We start from the raw sequence: 17171 nt of genomic DNA on the forward strand, positions 1-17171 counted from the left end.
TCCTTGTTTTTCCACCTCCTCCCTTGCTGGACTGTCTTCATCCATCAGGTCAAAACAGCTTTATTGGAAACAGGATCTCTTCCCAATTTTGAATCATTTTATCTGGCCCCAATTTTTAATTGGAACTATGTACTTTGGAGCCATTGCTCCTCTGTGGTTTGGAAAGTGTTTTTATTGAGCTCTGTGCTGCAGTGCTAACAGCCCAGAAAGCCAACAGGTTCAGCTGGAGAGAAGAGCATCAACCTGGGTAAGAAACAAGAGAATCAGAAGTGGCTGCAACCATCAGAATGTGACCATCAACATGCAAAAAAGCTTTAGCCAATGTTGTGTTATTGACTGAGAAAATAATGTTTCTGATTTGCACAGCCTTGCTTCTTGTTATTGATATGTATTTTATATATCTATGCCTATGTAACTTGCGCACAGTCAGCCTGTATCTATTAAGGTGCGATTAAAATTGCATTATTCAAGCTGTCTTTTTGAGCCTGTCCATGTAAGCTGTACAAAACCCCTTGTGAGGACAAACCTCTTCTATGAGAATGAGACCGTACCGTTCCCAACCGAGGTTGGAACAGGAACAGTTTCCTGCTGCTTGATTCCTAATTACATAAATGGAAGGGGAAAAAGTGGAAATTCTAAGTACCAAAAGGCACGTTAAATTTAGTGTAATACACTCATCTGGAAACTATCACATTTTTCCTTCTTTCTTGAGCCTGCTGAAATCATTGCTTCGTCTGACTGTAGTGTGATTTGGATCCATACCAAAAAGTGCAAGAAATAGGCCTAAAATGTCAGGTGTCTCTAACCCGAAGCTTAATGACGCCTCTTAGTGAAGAAGTCACTGTGTGACCCTGATGTAATTTTAATGGGAAAAATGGTGAGTATGGGGTGAATAAAGAAACCGTGTTTCTATCTGGGAAAAGTGGGGGGGGGGAATAGTAGCTGTTTGCTGAATAGAACTGATTTGGAACATTTAACAACTCCCTGAGTGCTCGACTGACAACAAATCTAACTCTTAACAGCTTGATTAGATGTCTGCTGAGGCTTTGGGATGGATAAACAAGACACGGAAAGCAAGAGACTGCAGAGAAAAATATCAAGCTGCTTTTCTGTTGTTTATCCGAGTTCTTCGTGTTTGATCAAGATAGCGTCATTTCTTTGTATTTCAGTCATGCCTGGGAGCCCTTGCCAAGGTCAGGACCTTGCTGTACGTAGCACTGCACACACTAATAGAAATTAAGCTCTGCCGTGGAGGGTTTACAAACTAAACACATAGGATTAAAGGGATGGGGGGTAAAAAAGGGTTTGTAGTTCTCATTTTAGAAATGGGAAATGCTGCTGAGACTCTGATTCCAGCCTCCATCAACCTTCCTTTCTGACTGTTCTTTCACTTGGCAGGTCGTGGAGTCTCAGGGGAAGGCTGCCCACTTCATAGGCTGGGAGTCTGCAGAAGGGTATGTTCTGTAACTGTTCACTATCCTGACATTGCCTCCTGTTCTTCATTAAACATCTCTGATAGATGAGGAATTGTTTTACCATCCAGTGAGTGACTGTTTGTACAATCACTAATGCAAACACCAAGATCCTCAGTATTGAATTCGGTGTAAACCTGCGTGTGATAAGCAGAGAAGATACTGAAATGTATTGCCTGCTATTGAATCACAGCCACATCTGGGATGCTTTCTCGTGTAATAGGGCATCCCTGTGTCAGGTACAAATAGCCTAAGCATGAGAACTTGGTCACTGCCATAGTGCACCCACCTTAAGGATGAACTTAAGTAATGGAGGAAGGAGATAAATAGGAGCCCTGTAGGAGTGGGGGAAACCATAGGGACCTCCAGATACAAGGTAGGACCCATAGGAAAGGAGGGCACCCATAGGACCCATAATAAAGGGGGTAACCCATAGATATAGGGTTCTTCAGATGGGGGAGGTCCCTAAATGATATGGTCCCTAAATAATATGGTCCCTAAAGATGGGGGAAACCCATAGATATCCCAACAGGAATGGGAAACAGCCCATAGGATCCAGAATGACCGGTGTGAATTCTGGCACACTAACACCAGTAGGCAGCTGTATGCAATGTGTACAGAGTCTTAACTGCCCCGATCACCCACCCTGTAGCCCACACACAGTGAGATACTAAACTGAGACCAGCTAAAAGGGAACAGAGTTTATGGAAATTCAGCTGTGGATCTCTGCTTCTCTGGTGACTTCTGGCTGTCAGCACTTAGTGCTGGGCTTTTAAAGCTGGATATTCCTTGTGGTGGTGGATACCCACCTCCTGTTGCTTATAAAGATGCTGAGAAAGTTGTTGGTGACTAATAAATCACTCGTCATCTATAGGTCTTTATTGGTACTGCTTGTAAAGGCTCCAGCTCTGGGTTAGAAGTGTATATCCCTTCCTAGGAAAGGTCATGCCCTTATCAGTTCAAACTCAGTTCATAAATCTCTTGTTATATGAAGGAGTGTGTTTCTTTTAGAAGTCTAAGACAAGAATACTCTTCCTCCCCCTTGGTGTTGCATTTGAAGTAGCAGTGACTAAAAGCTTAACCCAAGACCCTCACTAATCCCATGAGCCATGCGGTCCCTGAGGATTTAGGAGCCCAGTCGTGATAGACAGCACCTCACTTTTGTCCTATGATAAAGCCATGATATTCTCCCCACCTGGCCACGGCTTTGAGCCCTGCTTCACTCAGAGGTGAGATTCAGCTCTTTGAGGATGCCAGAAGGACAAAGTACAGGTGCAAAAATGGCCACAACAGTTCTTGAATCAGGAACATGCACTGAGAGAAGCTGTTCCTTTAGCTGTGAGAGTTGGTCTATTAAAATATGGAGCTGAATTCATGGAAGGGAAGGGAAAAAAATACACAGGACCAGGGTTTACTAATGGGGAGAGGTACAATGAGAAGCAGAGACTAAAGCTTGACCCCAGCAGCTGGGTGTGAGGCACTGGATTCTAAGCATTGAGAATGGGGTGAGCCAGCAGAGGAATGGGTGCATTTTTCAACTCTCGGTGTCTGAAATACAAGTTACAGCTCAACATGGGAGTAACTGGGTGAAGTCTAATGACCTGTAACACACATGGATTCATATCAGATGATCTAACTGTTCGTGTTGGCCACAAATTCTACTGAACTTCCAAGGCTGTAAAGGTTGACTGCACTGTTCTCATCTCCATCCCACGGCTTAATCTGGTATGAACTAAAGGCAGGAATTTATTCGACTCAAGGACACCATTAGACACTCCTTGAAGATGTCCCTGACATGCTTCTCTGATGTAACACAATCTATTTCTATGCTGATCATGACTGCTTTGCTCTCCCAGCTCCTCCCTATCGCCTGTTTTCTCTTCCTTGCTTTGGTCTGAGGGAACAGCTGATGCTGTTTGCTTTTATTCCCCTTTTCTTCCAGGCACGGGGCCCGTTTTTTGTTTAGTTCTCTCTGAAGTTTACATGGTGTCGGAGATAATCAGTCAAGAGCTGGGGGTGTTTCATGCATCAATAAATGCATCTTTGGATGATGGACATCAGCCTGGGGCTGCAGGAACTGGGTTCTCCTATGCCTGAGAAGTAACTCCCTGAAATCCTTGGGTGCACCCCGGTAGGCGACAGGCCTGTGGGAGGCTGTGGTTTTTCTATCAGCTCAGCTGTGGATTTTATATCCATATTAGGTATAAATAGAGGTGGGCTGGTAGATAGAGACAAGGTCGCTGTGACTCTTCGGAGCACAGGATGAGCCTCTAATGATTTCACTGAGGCTTCAGAGTTTTAACTCTTGTTATGCACCCGAGGAGCAACTGAAGCACTCGCTACCAAGGGCACTGTTAGAGACATTAGAAGCAGAACAGTGAAAAATGGCTCAGACCTCTTGGCGTGCTGAAGAAAGCAATGACAAGCCAAGACTTCTGGCCGTGTCCCCTGGCAAGCTGCGTTCAGTTCCTCACCAGCTGCAGCAGAACAAGAGAGGGTTGCAGTTAAGGTGGTTACGGGGGGGTTTAGCTGGTTGTAATGGAGTTGGAGGGAAAGAGAGGTGGAAGGGGGGAAAAAAAGGGTTTGAATTGTTAGGGAGGAGGACACCTGTGAATGAAGCCCAGCCTTCATCGCAGCCTTCCCAGGTAGAAACTCTCCCTGCAGACACGGGTTGAAGAGTTTTGCATGACCTGAGTTGCTGGGGAAGGAAGAAAGGGAGGGATGGAGGGGACTGACATGCCTGCGAGCGGGAGCAATTGGGCAAGGTGGAAAGAAAAGCAATTAAACACACTTGGACTTGCTCGCGGATGGGAGGGGTACATTGTTTTTTACTGCTGCCCCAGGGCCCCAAAATGCATTGGCACGGCACTGCAGAGAAACCACTAATCCCAGTCACCGAGGGGAGGGAGCAGGACTTTCTGGTTCCCTCCTGCATGCAGAGCATTGGACCCCCGTGGCAGAAAGGCTGATGGGATTAGAGGAAACAGCTGGCTCGAGTCTCACCCTGCAGGAGCTCACATTCCCGGCACTGGAGAAGAGAGGAGCGCCCCGCTGCTGAGTTGCATTCCAGGTCTTTTGCTGAGCCCAGATGTTTTCTAATGAGCTTGATGATAAATCCTTTTCCCTTACTCCTGAGCACAGACCCTGCCAGCCCAGTCTGCCCATAAGTTTTGCTTTTCTGCGCATCTTTTTCTGTGTGTTGGGCTTCCTACTTCATGTCACCTAACCCAAAGAAAGGCTGCCTTTCCCTGCAAGTGTTTTCTAGCATCCAGCCCTGGGCAGGTCACCTTGGAATCTGCGCTAAGACACAAATAAAAGGAATCATTTTATTTTTAACTTTCCAAATCCACCCTGTTCATTCTCACGCCCACAGTTCCTAGTCCTGTCCTGACAAGCGAAGGAGCCCCTGGCACTGCGGGTGTTTGTCAGCAGGCCCAAAACAGCAGCAATGGGTGAGGAAGGGAAGGTCCTGGAGAGTGGATTTGTGCTCTGCAGCAAGGGAAAGGGTGGAGGTGGAATGTCCATCAAGGCACAGACCTTTTAGGCTCTGCTTTCCAATGGCATCTCTGTGTGATGTCATGAGGTGAGGCTGCAGCGTGGTGTCATACTAACCCACATATTGCACTGCGTGGTGTGGGAACAGCAGTGTGGTTTGGCACCAATGTTTTGGGGGCAGGTAGGAAGTTCCCAGAGCCCACAGTGAGCAGGAGCCCTCACCCTTCAGATGCTCCCCCACCTTCAGATGGCCACGTTTCCTCTTCTGCTGTTTGACTGTTTACAGCCCTGGAACACAAATGAATAGTAGGAAGCAGTGAATGAACCTCGGGCTGGTTTACATGGCTCCAAATAATCACACCCAGCTGAGATCCCACGTATCTGGTTGTGCCTCCAGCTTCATTATCCATAGACCTGAGAAGCTGCTTCTAAAACTGCGGCGTCAACCCTTTCATCATTGGGAATAAAACATCCCCCTGGGCAGGAGCTCGATGCTGCTGGTTGCACTGGCCCCAAGGAGCAGGGCTGAGTCCAAAGCCCACGTTCAGCCCCGTGGGGTAATTGAGTTCAGGCTGCTCCTTTGTCTATTGTTGGCCCTTTTGGGGCTGAGCAGTTTGAGGCCAGGTAGGTTGTATCCAGCAGGGTAAGAAAGAGATGATGGAAGCGAGATTTTGCCATTGGGTTTCACTGTGAGTCTGAATGGGAAGGAGGGAGGTGGAGGGAGAGAGGTGGAAAGGGAGAGAAAGAAAAAGAAAGGAGAAAAAGGAAAGCAAAGTGAGTTGTAGAACGTTCTCAAAGCCTTCCCCGTGGCTCAGCCTCTGCCCCAAACCCTTTCTATTATATACTGCGTTTTAATGGGAATTGTTTGCGTTCAGCGAGCCAAAGCGCAGCCTTTGTTTATGTCACCGCTGGAAGCAGCGCTGGGAAATCACCTCCGCACACAGCGCTGCCTTCGTCCCACGGCCCCGTTCGGTGGCTCAGAAGGGCGCTCTGAGGAGGAGGAGGAGGAGGCGGCGGTCCCCTCCCTCTTTCCCCCCCCTCCTTTCGCTTTCCTTCCCCCCACGCCCCGATTGTGCAATACAGAGCGGCGGGGCCGGCGGCACCGCCCGGAGCCCGGCACCGGGGAGAGGGAAGGAGGGAGGAGAAGAGGGAAGGAGGGAGGAGAAGAGGGAAGGAGGGAGGGAGGGAAGGAGGGGAGGGAGGCGGCAGCTCCCGCCCGCCCTGCGCCTCCGGGGGCCGCGGCGCCGAGGATGCGGCAGCCGCCGGGCACCGCGGGGCTGTAACCGCCCGCAGCCGCCGCCCGCGGCCCCGGAGCCCATGGGATGTGCCCGCCGAGTCCTGGGTGGTGAGTACCCCCCTGCCCGCACCGAGCGGACCCGCTTCGCTTTTCTCAGCCCTTCAATCAGCGATAGATTTTCTGCCTCGTTTTCTCTCCCGTTCTCCTCCGAGCGATTGATGAGCGCGCTGCCGCCGGCACGAAGCGCTTTGCAGACGGGGCGATCCGGCTGTGCGCTCGATAAAAGCTTTTTTCACCGCCGCTTTGAGCTCGAATGAAATAAAGAGGACGAGAGACGGGGAGCACTGAGTGCGCATCTGTAGGGCAGAGTTCTTCCCGGCCGTGTTGGGGCTTTAGAACCGCAATGCTCGGTTCTCAAAGCAGCGCAGGACGAGCCGTCGCTTGGGAAGTGGGGAGGAAGGTCGTCCCAGCTGCGATCGGCTTGAGAAGTTCGCACTGCGAATGGATCCCGAGGGTTTTACCTCCTTTCCTCGTAGCCGGTTTATCTGAGCTGCCTGTAGCCGCTTCTGCAACCATAACAAAAGCATTTCCATTTTTACAAGGATTTGCAGCAATCCGTTACGTGTTCAATACAACAGGCTGCACGTTTGGGGGAGGTTTCTCTTTTTCTTACTGATGTTTCGGGGGCCAGAATGCAGTTTAGCTCATTAAAGCTAAAGGATGATCCCTTATGCCATAATTTGCCTAATTATGAGGGCACCATCCTCATGCGCTGCCCCACGGACTAATTCTTTTGTATGGGATTAACCCCATCAACTTCAAAACTCAGATTGATCTGTTGGTGCAGTTGCCATAAAGCTTTGCCATATGGATTCTTGGGGGGGGGGGGGGGGAAGAAATCAGCACCTCGCTGAAACAAGCAGGGATTTCCCTTGTAACTTTAGCCTAAGAACTTCACCATCCTCTTTGCAATGGCCAAAAATCTGCCGTCCCACAAGTGGCACTTTGGCTTTTTGAAGGCAGTTTCCCATCTGAAAAACAAAAGCAGCTCGCCTCAAATTTGCAAACCGCAGGACGGGAAACGGAATTCGCCTTCAGTATAAGAATCCCAAGTGTTTGCAAACAGCTCCAGAGAAGAATCCGAGCTCTTGGCTTGACCTCTCAGCGCTGAATTCCAGCTTGGGGAGTTTGTGGTCTTGCAAAGAGGGCGAACGAGCTCAGCCTCATGAGCGCCCGGCTGCGGGGAAAGGAGCACAGCTGGAGGGAGGAACGGCTCGGCCGCTTTGATCAGGCTGTGATCGACCTTCACTGCGGGTTCTGGGCCCAGAGCTGCTGTTTTGGAGAGACTGAATGTCAAGTGTGAGGTCAGCCCCAGCGCCTGGCAGTAATTGCAGGGAGCAGCAGGGCTGTGAGCGGTTCCATTTGCCCTGAAAGCCGCCGGCCCCGCAGCGCTGCGTCTTCTTAATCTTCATGCCGTGGGTAAGTAGTGCAGGCCATGGATTTTCTATCAGCAAAACAGAGATTAATCAAGCAGGTAGAACAGCAGCACTGGAGCTGGATGGATTTCTGCCATTGCTTTGGCTGCGGATACGGCCCAAGCAGGACAACAGCAGGACCGTCGCTGTGGATCCATCCCTGTTCTGTCCCCTCTTCCCACCTCCCGCTGTCAGCTTGGAACCCGATCCCGCTGCACGGGGCACGGCTCGATTCTTTATGCAAGTTTGGTAATGAATGAGCGACCGAACCAAAAGAGAGCGGGGTTGGCATTCGAGACAACACCCATCCCATACTGCGAGCCGGCCTTACGCTGCGGGTGTGCTCAGCAAAAAGAAATCATCATCCCGGTGGCCACTATTTACTCAGACTGGTTTTATCTGGTTCCAGTTAGGCTTGTTTTCGAGTAGGATGAGCGGTGCCAGATTCTGATCTCATTTGCACCAGCGGAGTCATTCAGAGGGAGCCGGTCCCAACTTTGTTAAGTGAAAGCAGAGCTGGGGCCTGCTGGGATCCAGCGCCCCGGGGACGTGGATGGTGCTGGCTTCATATCTGACACTAGGAAAAGCTTGGGACCCTCCCCAGCTTCACCCACAAAGGACGAGTGTGCAGGGAACGAGCAGCCCCTTCCCACAGCAGATATAGGAGGGACTGAATAACCGCGGTGTCTGATTTAGGGGCAGCACATGGGAGCCTCACCTCGCTCAGGTCTGGGCATGTGAACACGGTCTGCAGCTGCAACGCTGCTCCAGGTGCCTGGAGGAGAGAGGGGACAGAGGGCAGCGCTTCACCCCCCTGTCCGTGTCTGTGTTAACACTGAGCAGATCGACCCGCTGGAATAATGCACCAGAAACTGCTTGCGTTGCTCTCGCCTCCACCACAGGCCGTCGTGTCCTTCCAGCAACGCTCCTTTCAGAGCCCATCCTAAGCCTGGGTCGTTAAGTAGCTCGCCAATGACTTTAGTAGGCAGAGGAGCTTGGATTTCTCTTTCCAGCAGCATCGGTTGGGTTTTTCAGGCACTTGGCCTCCCTCCCTCCTGCTTTATTCCTGCAGATCAGCCAGCCGTGCTGTTACAGAACGAGGAGCTCTAACAACTCCTGCTTCAGAAAGGAGCAGTGAGAAATGCTGCGTGGTGAGAGGGCAGGAGTTTATAGGGCTTTTTCCTTGTGCAATTTAAACACTTTACGGTGGGTGTCCCCTTTTTGTTTCGTGTTGTTTCATCCCAGGTTTTGCAGCTCAGCGAAGCAAGGCCGAGGCTCTCAGATGGGATTTCTGCCTTCACTTAAGCACTCATCTGTCTTGCTGTCCTGAAGAATTACCTCTAACCACTTTCAGAGCTTGGTCTCTTCCCTCTCCCATGGCGATATTACCATGTCATCACTCACATTAATTCAGGGCACTGCTGGCACAGCAGTAGAGCCCCAAAAGGATCCGGTGCTTTCTGGTTTTAGTGGCTGAGAGCCGACTGTGTTTCCATGCTGGTGGGCTTTGAGCCGTGTTTATGAAGCTCAGAGGTCTTGCATAACCTGGGATGCAGCATGTGTGGCCATGGGCACCACATACATACATACATCTTTATGCCAACCTTATGGCAAAACTGCAAGATCCTGGCTGAGAAAAATACAGCATAAACGTATGAAACCACTCCTGAAACACTCCCCACGTCCACCTGCAGGCTCGTCTTCTATCACAGTTTACATTTCCCTCTGGAAAAACAGGGTAACGCCGATTAGATCCTTTTTGTTTTTCCTATTTCCCTCCTGAAGTGTTTGGTTTCCAAATGGCTGGGAACAGCTGCGGGCTGGGTGCTGGGAACGTGGCCTCGTAGGGAACTGCTGTCATTGATGCAGGTTTTCCCAGCTGCTTCCAGGCATCATTGGGACCATCCTCCTTACAGGGCTCAGGGCTGCTGGCTCTCCACCTCCAGACCCCCATCCTGGGCTCTGCCATGAGCTGAAACCCTTTGGCCATGAATGTTTTACCCTTTGGCTCCGTGGGTGCAGGTTGTGGCTGGAAAAGGGCTGTGGGTTTTGAGGCTGCAGCTGTGCACATGTTGTTTGTCTCTGGAGTCCGGGATGTGCCAGGCTCCAGGGCTGAGTCATTTCTTTGCTCCTTCATCTGGGAGAGGAACTTGGGGCTGTGATAGAAGCGTTTTAATTCTGGTTTTTGGTGCTCATGAGTGACCTCAGGTGTCTTCAGGGCAGAGCCAGGGCGCCTGGGCACTGCGAGGGAAGAGGAGGAGGAATACAGCTGGGGATGGGCAGTGTGGTTCCAGAGGGGGAGACCCTGAACTGAGCTGAGCTTTCTGCTTGGAAAGCTTTGGCCAGAACAATCCATGGAGAGGAGAAAGAAGGCTCCATGTGCAGTGTCCTGCCTGCAGGCCAGGCTTGGGGTCAGTGCTGGGAGTGCACACTTGTTCCTTGAGGGGCTGCACCACGTAATTTAACTTGTCACTGAGGAATGTGCTCAATGCCTTTATTTCATGGTGAGTTTGCAAACCTGCTCGGATACTTCATCTTCCTTTCTCGCTTCCCTTCCCAGCCTGGGAGGAGAAGGAAAACAGTGCTTTTGTCCCCCGCCCTGTGGCTGCTGTCACATGGATGGTTTTCATGGCAGCTCTGTTTGCTTGGCTGGTTCCAACGATGCCAGAGGAGGAGGCACAGCTGCCAACAGGCTGTTTCCAGCCCCAGCTCCCTCCCAAACTCAGCTGCACTGCTGTAACTGTCCTGCTTGGTGCCGCTGCAAACAGCACCATCCCCACAGTGTTGGGGCCCCGGTCTTGAAGGCATCGTTTCTCAGGACTTTAACATGTGCTTAAGTGCTTTCCTGAATCCAGGCCAGGGTCTGTGCTTTAGCAGAGCACACAACCTCACCCTCCTTCCTCTTGGTATCAGAGGCAGGAGCCCAGATGCTGCAGGTGATCCCTGGTGCCTGGGTGTCTGCTGAGCCGGGCTGCAGAGGGATGCTTCCAAGGCAGTGGAGCTATTGGAGCTGCTCTCCTCCATGTGTACATGCAGAGAAACCTGGAACAAAAAGCAGCCCCCACCTCCTTTGGAAGGAAGGAAATTGCTCTCATGTGGAAGTGAACTTGTGCGCTGACTCCTGAGGAATTTCAGCTGTTCCCCGGGGGGTTTGCAATTGCTGTTTGGGTCACATCCCAGCTCTGATCTCGGACTTGCCTTTGGGAATGGGATTCCTCAGCACGGAGCCGCTGGCATCTTAGGAATGAGTGATGCTGGAGGAAACCAAGCGAACCCAGCGTGTGCAGCTCAGCGGCGTGTCCCTCAGCAGGACATTGCAGGCTTTGCCTAATGAAACGGAAAGAATTCTCAGGGAAATGAGCCCTAAGAATTGTCTGCCATCCTCAGAAGGACAGTGCTGCCCAATGGGAACGGCTCTAAAATCAACGCTCCTTTGGCCATCTCTGCGCTTTCCTCTGGATGGAGGTTTGCTCGTGTCCCCGCTGCCTTGCAGCGACACCTGCTGCGCGCTGAATGGAGAAAAGCTGTTTTCCTCCCTGGGAAAGCAGCCCCGCTCTGCTGGGAAGCAGCGAGGATTTGGCTTTGAAGGTGGGAGAAGCGGAAGCGTTGGGAAGTCTGCGCCTTCCTCACATACAAACATCTCCGCGGGCTGCGACCTTTCCAACCTGGCGCGGGTTGCGGTGGAGATGCTTTTGTTTTGCAAACTCCTTCCAGCCTGTGCTTGGGTAAGGAGTGGTGGAAATGCTGCTGTTACTCCTGGCACTGAGCTTGGCAGAGAAGGGTTTGGTGCAGGGGGGAGGCAGAGCAGCGCGTCCCGCTCCCTTTGCAGCACTCCATGTGTGTGTGTGTCCCAACCAAGGGCTGCAGATGGGTCAGTTTGCCTGTTTTCCTTCCCGCTGACACTTTGCTCCCTGGCTCCAGTTGCAGATTTCCAGCAGAGCTGGCCATGATGTTCCGGTTTGTGGTTGGATTCCTCTTCCCAGTGCTGCTCCTGGCTGCACCACCTCCCATAAACAAACTCGCCCTCTTCCCGGACAAGAGCGCTTGGTGTGAAGCAAAGAACATCACCCAGATCGTGGGGCACAGCGGCTGTGAGTCCAAATCCATCCAGAACAGGTAGGGGTCCCACCTGCCAAATCTCTTCCTGCCTTTGTTGGGAAGAAAAGGCCCCTTCCCTAAGCCCTCCTCCCTCCTGTTGTCTCCACAGGGCCTGCCTGGGGCAGTGCTTCAGCTACAGCGTGCCCAACACCTTCCCTCAGTCCACAGAGTCTTTGGTTCATTGCGATTCCTGCATGCCAGCCCAGTCCATGTGGGAAATCGTGAGTACCCCTGCTCTATTAGTCCCTGCATTATTCATCCTGGGTGCCTCACTCTGCATCCTCATCCCTCTCTCCAGGTGACGTTGGACTGTCCAGGCAACGAGGAGATCCCCAGGGTTGACAAGCTGGTGGAGAAGATCCTTCACTGCAGCTGCCAGGCTTGTGGCAAGGAGCCGAGCCACGAGGGAGCCCTGTTCAATGTCTACTTGAACGCGGAGGAGAACATGCCCGCAGAGGGTCCTGGCCCCCACCACTATGCCCACCACCAACAGGAGGTAGAAGAGCCCCCTGCTTCCAGCCACCACCACCACGAGGAGGAGGGCGACGAGTGACCCGGCCCTCACAGCACAGACTGTCCTTGCGGCGCGGGCAGGGAGTGTGTGTGAGGGAGAGGGACAGAGCTTGGGGAGGGAGGGGGGCGGTGGAGGCTTTGCTGTCTAATAGCTGCCCTCACGCTTTGCTCTCCACGACACCCTGGGGCTGGAGGAGCGTTTTGAGGCACGAGCTGGATGTGGGGCTGGAGCTGCGGGGACAAAGGAGGGCTGGGGGGTTTCTGATGCAAAAGTACTTGCACATCATAGTAATAATATATTGAGAGAAGCAGGGATGTGGGCTTTGGTAGAGAGTGGGAGCCAAGCCGGGCTCCCCAGGGGGTGTCTGTAGGATCCTCAATCTGCTGTGGAGCCCTTGATGAGCTCTCTGGGTTTTTCTTTTGTACGTGGCTCTTGCCTGGCCTGGAGGAAGAAGGGATGCAGCTTCCCTGCAGCCACACAGGAGATGCACATCTCTTCTGTGGCGTGTGGGATGGGGGGGGGTCTCCCTTCTTCCTCTCACTCCCCCTGCCCACGTAGGTGTGCCTGGACTCAGCATGGGCGCTCTGTTCCTCCTGGCACTCACTCGGTCTTACTCCAACCCCCATATGCCTTCACGTTAGGTTGCTCATAGGGAGTATTTTGCCCTGGCTGTGCCTCTGGGGCTGTGTGTGAGGCTGCTGGGAGCTGTGGTGCTCAGAGCCCTTTCCTTGCTGCTCCTCCAGGCCACCACAAAGCTTGCAAAGGTGCCATGGGCACCGGGGGCTTCACATCTCACAGCCCGTGCTGGGGTGGTTGTGGGTGGGAGCCGGCCCCTCTCCCCTCCTTCCCTGCTGCACTTTAATGGTGGTGGAGGGAGAAGGGGGACGAGTCCTGGGACGCTGATGGACCTTTATAGGGGTTGCTCTGGACCCCACTGCAGATGCAGGGCTGGGCTCAGGGTGGGGGCCCCTCCTGCTACCCCTCTCTGTTGTATAAAGCTGTTTTCTTTGGCACTGTCCTGACAAGAGCTTCCAGAGCTTGTAACCGACGCCTCCCTCTCCTTTTTTTTTTTTTTTTACAACTTTTGGGTTGTGTTTTTCGTTGGTTTTTGGTTTGTTGTTTTGTTTTGGTTTGTTTTATTTTCCCCCCTTAAATAAATTAGTTCTGACTTCCATTTCTGGGCGCTCCGATGCGTCTGTCTGGTTTTCAGCACCAAGTTGGATGTCAGAACGGGGCAGCGCTGCAGGAGCACAAGGAGAGCTAAGAAACCCTTCAGCTCTCTGCCTCCTTCCATTCAAGAGCAGGAAGAGCTGCTGAAAGGAAAACCAGCCGCAGGGATGCAGCGCCCGGCCCGTGTCTGCACGTCTGGTCCCACTGGCGTGGGCTCTTATGGTACCGTGTGACCTTGGTGGGTTCTGTTGCCACTAGGTGACACTCTCGATCCAGTTTGTTTCGTGGCCTCCAGGACCAGCTGCTGGATGGGCTGCAGCGTGCCCAGGTGCTCAGGCTTTGTTCGGTGTCCTGTGGAGCAGCAGCTCTGCAGTGAAGCTGAGATGCTGATAAGGAAGCAGGACGTTGCACCTCCTCACCAAGCAGCAGCATGAGCCCAGCTGGGTTCAATGTGCTGCTGCAGTGATCTATCCCAGCTGGGAGGCAGCGCAGTGTGAGCTCAGGGTGGGTTTCTTTGCTTGTTCCCAGCGCAGATGGGACGAGGAAGTGAAGCTTTCCTGGTACAAGCACTTTATGCTCAAGAAACCCCCTGCTGCGATCAGAGCCTGGTGTGTGCGTGCTCTGCCCCGGCTGCCTGCCAGGACAGTGTGACGCAGGGGAGGTTTGCATGGGAGCGTCCTGCAGATGCAATGGGGGCAGAAGCTGCATGCAGGCATAGCCCTGCTGTGCATCTCCTTTCTGTCTCGCTCACAGCTGGCATCCAGGCCAGGCACGGCCATTCAGCTGCTGTGAAAAGCAGGGCAGAGTTGTTGAAATGAGGATTAGCAAAGCAGATCTCGACAAAGAGACAAAGTTCTGTTCCTTCCCTTCATTCATGTTTGAGTTTCCCGCTGGTATGACAGGCATTAGGATGCCTTAGGTGCATTAGGGTCAAACGGGCACATCACAACTCATTGCTGCTCTGGCCATGGCAATGTAGGGTTGTCCCATCTCTCCATCAGCTGCATCCAGGTATTGGATGCAGGTTTTGTTGCTCCGTATTTGGTTCAGCACAATTTTGCTCTCATCGATGCTGGCCTGCAAAGCGAGCACAGGGTCTGCACAGCACAGAGCACGGTGCGGGCTTGTCTCTTTAAGGCAGAGAAGGGAACTCTCCGGCTGCCACTTCGTAGAGTTTAGAGCAAATCCCCGTTTCCATTAGCATTTCATTTCATCTCCTCCTCTCCCCTCCGCTCCACCTCCTCCGAATCGGCATTTCTGCATCCTGCGCTGTGCATCGCAGAGCAGCAGGTAAAAGTCTGGCTGGCTCCTACACACACACACGAGCTCACACACATCCTTGCACGGCAGACCCACCTCTGCCGGGGGGCAGGAACCGCCGGGCGGCTCCCCGTGGTCCTTGACTCCCGGTGCAGAGCATTCAGAGCATCACAGAGTCCGAGGTGTCCTCCCGTCCGGAGCTCCCCCGGTACCCACGGATCCAGCAGCGCTGTCCGGGCACATCCCGGCACGGAGAGGATTTGCAGGGGCGAGTGGACGCCGGGCTGTGAGTAACGGGGAGGGGGAATCTTCCTAGTGCTCATCGGCTCCTGGAAATGTCACTGTGCCCTGATTGCCAGTGAACAGAGGGAGAGCAGAAAGGAGGACAGCCGGAGGGATGGCATTCCTCCCCATGCAGCTGGCTCCGGCGATGATCACTTAGCAGGTGGAGAAGGTCCCCAGCTGCAGAGCCGGCCCTGCTGCCCCGCTCCCCATGGAGGGCAATTTGGGGTCCCCCAATGCCAGCGTGCTGGGGGAGCGCTCGCTGCTGGTGGGGAGCAGCTGGGTGGCCGCCTTCCTCTGCTTCATCATCCTGCTGACCACAGCCGGGAACTTCCTCCTCATCCTCCTCATCGTCACCCAGCGCTCACTCCGCAACACCTCCAACTACTTCCTGGTGTCCCTCTTCATGTCCGACCTGATGGTGGGGCTGGTGGTGATGCCCCCGGCCATGCTCAACCAGCTCTATGGCCACTGGGTGCTGCGGGGAGACTTCTGTTCCCTCTGGTGCGCCTTCGACGTCATGTGCTGCAGCGCCTCCATCCTCAACCTCTGCGTCATCAGCTTGGACCGCTACCTGCTCATCATCTCCCCTCTGAAATACAAGCTGCGCATGACATCCTGCAGGGCCCTCTGGCTCATCCTGGCCACCTGGACCTTGGCTGCGCTGGCCTCCTTCCTGCCCATCAAGCTGGGCTGGCACAAGCTGGAATTCGAGGTTTGGTCCCCAAATGTCACCTCCCGGGGGGACGAGGAGCAGTGCCGGCTGGTGGTCAGCTTGCCCTATGCCCTGGTGGCCTCCTGCCTGACTTTCTTCCTCCCATCCGCTGCCATCTCCTTCACCTACTGCCGCATCCTCCTAGCAGCCCGCAAGCAAGCTGTGCAGGTGGCTTCCCTCGCCTCCAACGTGGCCACTGCCACCGCCGATGAGAGCACGGAGCAGGTAAAGGGCTGCAGGCGGGTGGGAAACAGTCACTGGGAGAAGCCAGGAAGCAGGGAAGGCTGTGAGTCTCCACAGCTTGAATCTGAGTATGATGAGGCTCCAGCAGGTGCCTTTTTCCCATGTGTTGTGTCACAGCCCATCACTGCCGGCTGTCAGCAGCATCTCATGCTCTCCTGGGATGGGATTTGGTAACTGGATGGAGCAACACCCACCTCTGTGGATGGAGGACGGCGCCTCTGCACTGTGCCCACATCACATCCCTGCAATGGCGAGCAATGAAACTGCTCCGGAGCACAGGAACAGCATGAGCAGAAGCAGAGAAACAAATTCAGATGCAAAAATACAAAATAAATGCTGCTTCACCCCCCTCCCATCTCATCCCAGAGGGTTTTAATCTGACTTTCAGCTAGGAAATCTTGGCCGTGGTGGGTGTGAGACATATGGGGGAGCAGGAGTTTAAATAGCAAATAGGAAATTCTGGAGGGCACCTTATTTTTGCACACCCAGGTTCTATTTTTGTTACCTGGTCTACAGTAGGAACTGCAAGATACCAAAGTGTGGCTGCAGCTGGGGCAGTCTGCATATCTCCAGGAGAAGGTAATTGCCACTAAATCTAACAGCTTTAATTCCTTCTAATAGGCTTTACTGACCTCATATCCTACAGGAAAAGACAAAGTTAATTGCATTTAAGTGCCTTGATTTGGTTTGTTGTTCTCTCTCTTTTAAGAAAGGAGTCAGGACTCAGACCTAGCCAGCCCTCCTGCACACAATAAGTTGTACCAGGCTTTGAAAAGGTAAATTAGTATCAAAGGAGAAGCAGGCAATATCGAGACGTGTTTGTTTTCTCCCCCCTGGATGATGGGTTTTTGGACCCTACAGAGCAAACCAAACCCAACCAAACCCAACCAAGCCCAACCAAGCCAAACCCAATTCAACCCAATCCAACCCAACCCAACCCAACCCAACCAACATACCCAATCAAACCCAACCAACTAAACCAAAATCCAACCCAACCAACTAAACCAAAATCCAACCCAAATCAAACCAAAAGCCACCCCAAATCCAACCCAACTAAACCCAACCCAACCAACAAACCCAATCAAACCCAACCAACCCAAATTCAACCCAACCAAAACCCAAACCGAACCCAACCCAACCAACAAACCCAATCAAACCCAACCAACTAAACCCAACCAAACCCAACCAAAACCGAACCCAGCCCAAATCC

The 17171-nt window shown here is 52.8% G+C and overlaps 2 protein-coding genes and 1 long non-coding RNA gene across 5 annotated transcripts in view; 2 read left to right on the forward strand and 1 right to left on the reverse strand.

The window, feature by feature from the left end:
• Window positions 1–2753: 2753 nt before the first annotated feature.
• LOC116654312 lies at window positions 2754–16921 on the reverse strand. The gene is made up of 2 exons (XR_004309454.1): window positions 16156–16921; window positions 2754–5255 (listed from the first exon to the last, which is right to left on the reverse strand). It is a non-coding gene; the product is annotated as an uncharacterized LOC116654312 (long non-coding RNA).
• On the forward strand, window positions 6135–13339 carry LOC107323342 (neuroblastoma suppressor of tumorigenicity 1). Its single transcript, XM_015882319.2, has 4 exons — window positions 6135–6312; window positions 11601–11795; window positions 11887–11998; window positions 12076–13339. Exons 1-4 carry the CDS (start codon window positions 6290–6292, stop codon window positions 12328–12330), a joined length of 585 nt encoding a protein of 194 aa, XP_015737805.1. The 5' UTR covers window positions 6135–6289; the 3' UTR covers window positions 12331–13339.
• Window positions 13445–17171, forward strand: part of HTR6 (5-hydroxytryptamine receptor 6) — a 36217-nt gene continuing 32490 nt past the window's right edge. For all 3 annotated transcript variants that reach the window (XM_032448669.1, XM_015882302.2, XM_032448670.1), the window contains exon 1: window positions 13445–15943. In XM_032448669.1, coding sequence (XP_032304560.1) covers window positions 15215–15943 — 729 coding nt within the window. In that variant the 5' untranslated portion in view covers window positions 13445–15214. The remainder of the gene's footprint in view (window positions 15944–17171) is intronic.

The sequence above is a fragment of the Coturnix japonica genome, chromosome 21, assembly GCF_001577835.2.
Source record: "Coturnix japonica isolate 7356 chromosome 21, Coturnix japonica 2.1, whole genome shotgun sequence".
NCBI classification, from domain to species: domain Eukaryota; kingdom Metazoa; phylum Chordata; class Aves; order Galliformes; family Phasianidae; genus Coturnix; species Coturnix japonica.

Coding starts and splice junctions, on each gene's coding strand:
- LOC107323342 (XM_015882319.2), top strand. CDS start 6,290: ATGTGCCCGCCGAGTCCTGGGTG. Junction 11,796..11,886: donor TCCAAATCCATCCAGAACAG/GTAGGGGTCCCA, acceptor TTGTCTCCACAG/GGCCTGCCTGGGGCAGTGCT. Junction 11,999..12,075: donor CCCAGTCCATGTGGGAAATC/GTGAGTACCCCT, acceptor CCCTCTCTCCAG/GTGACGTTGGACTGTCCAGG.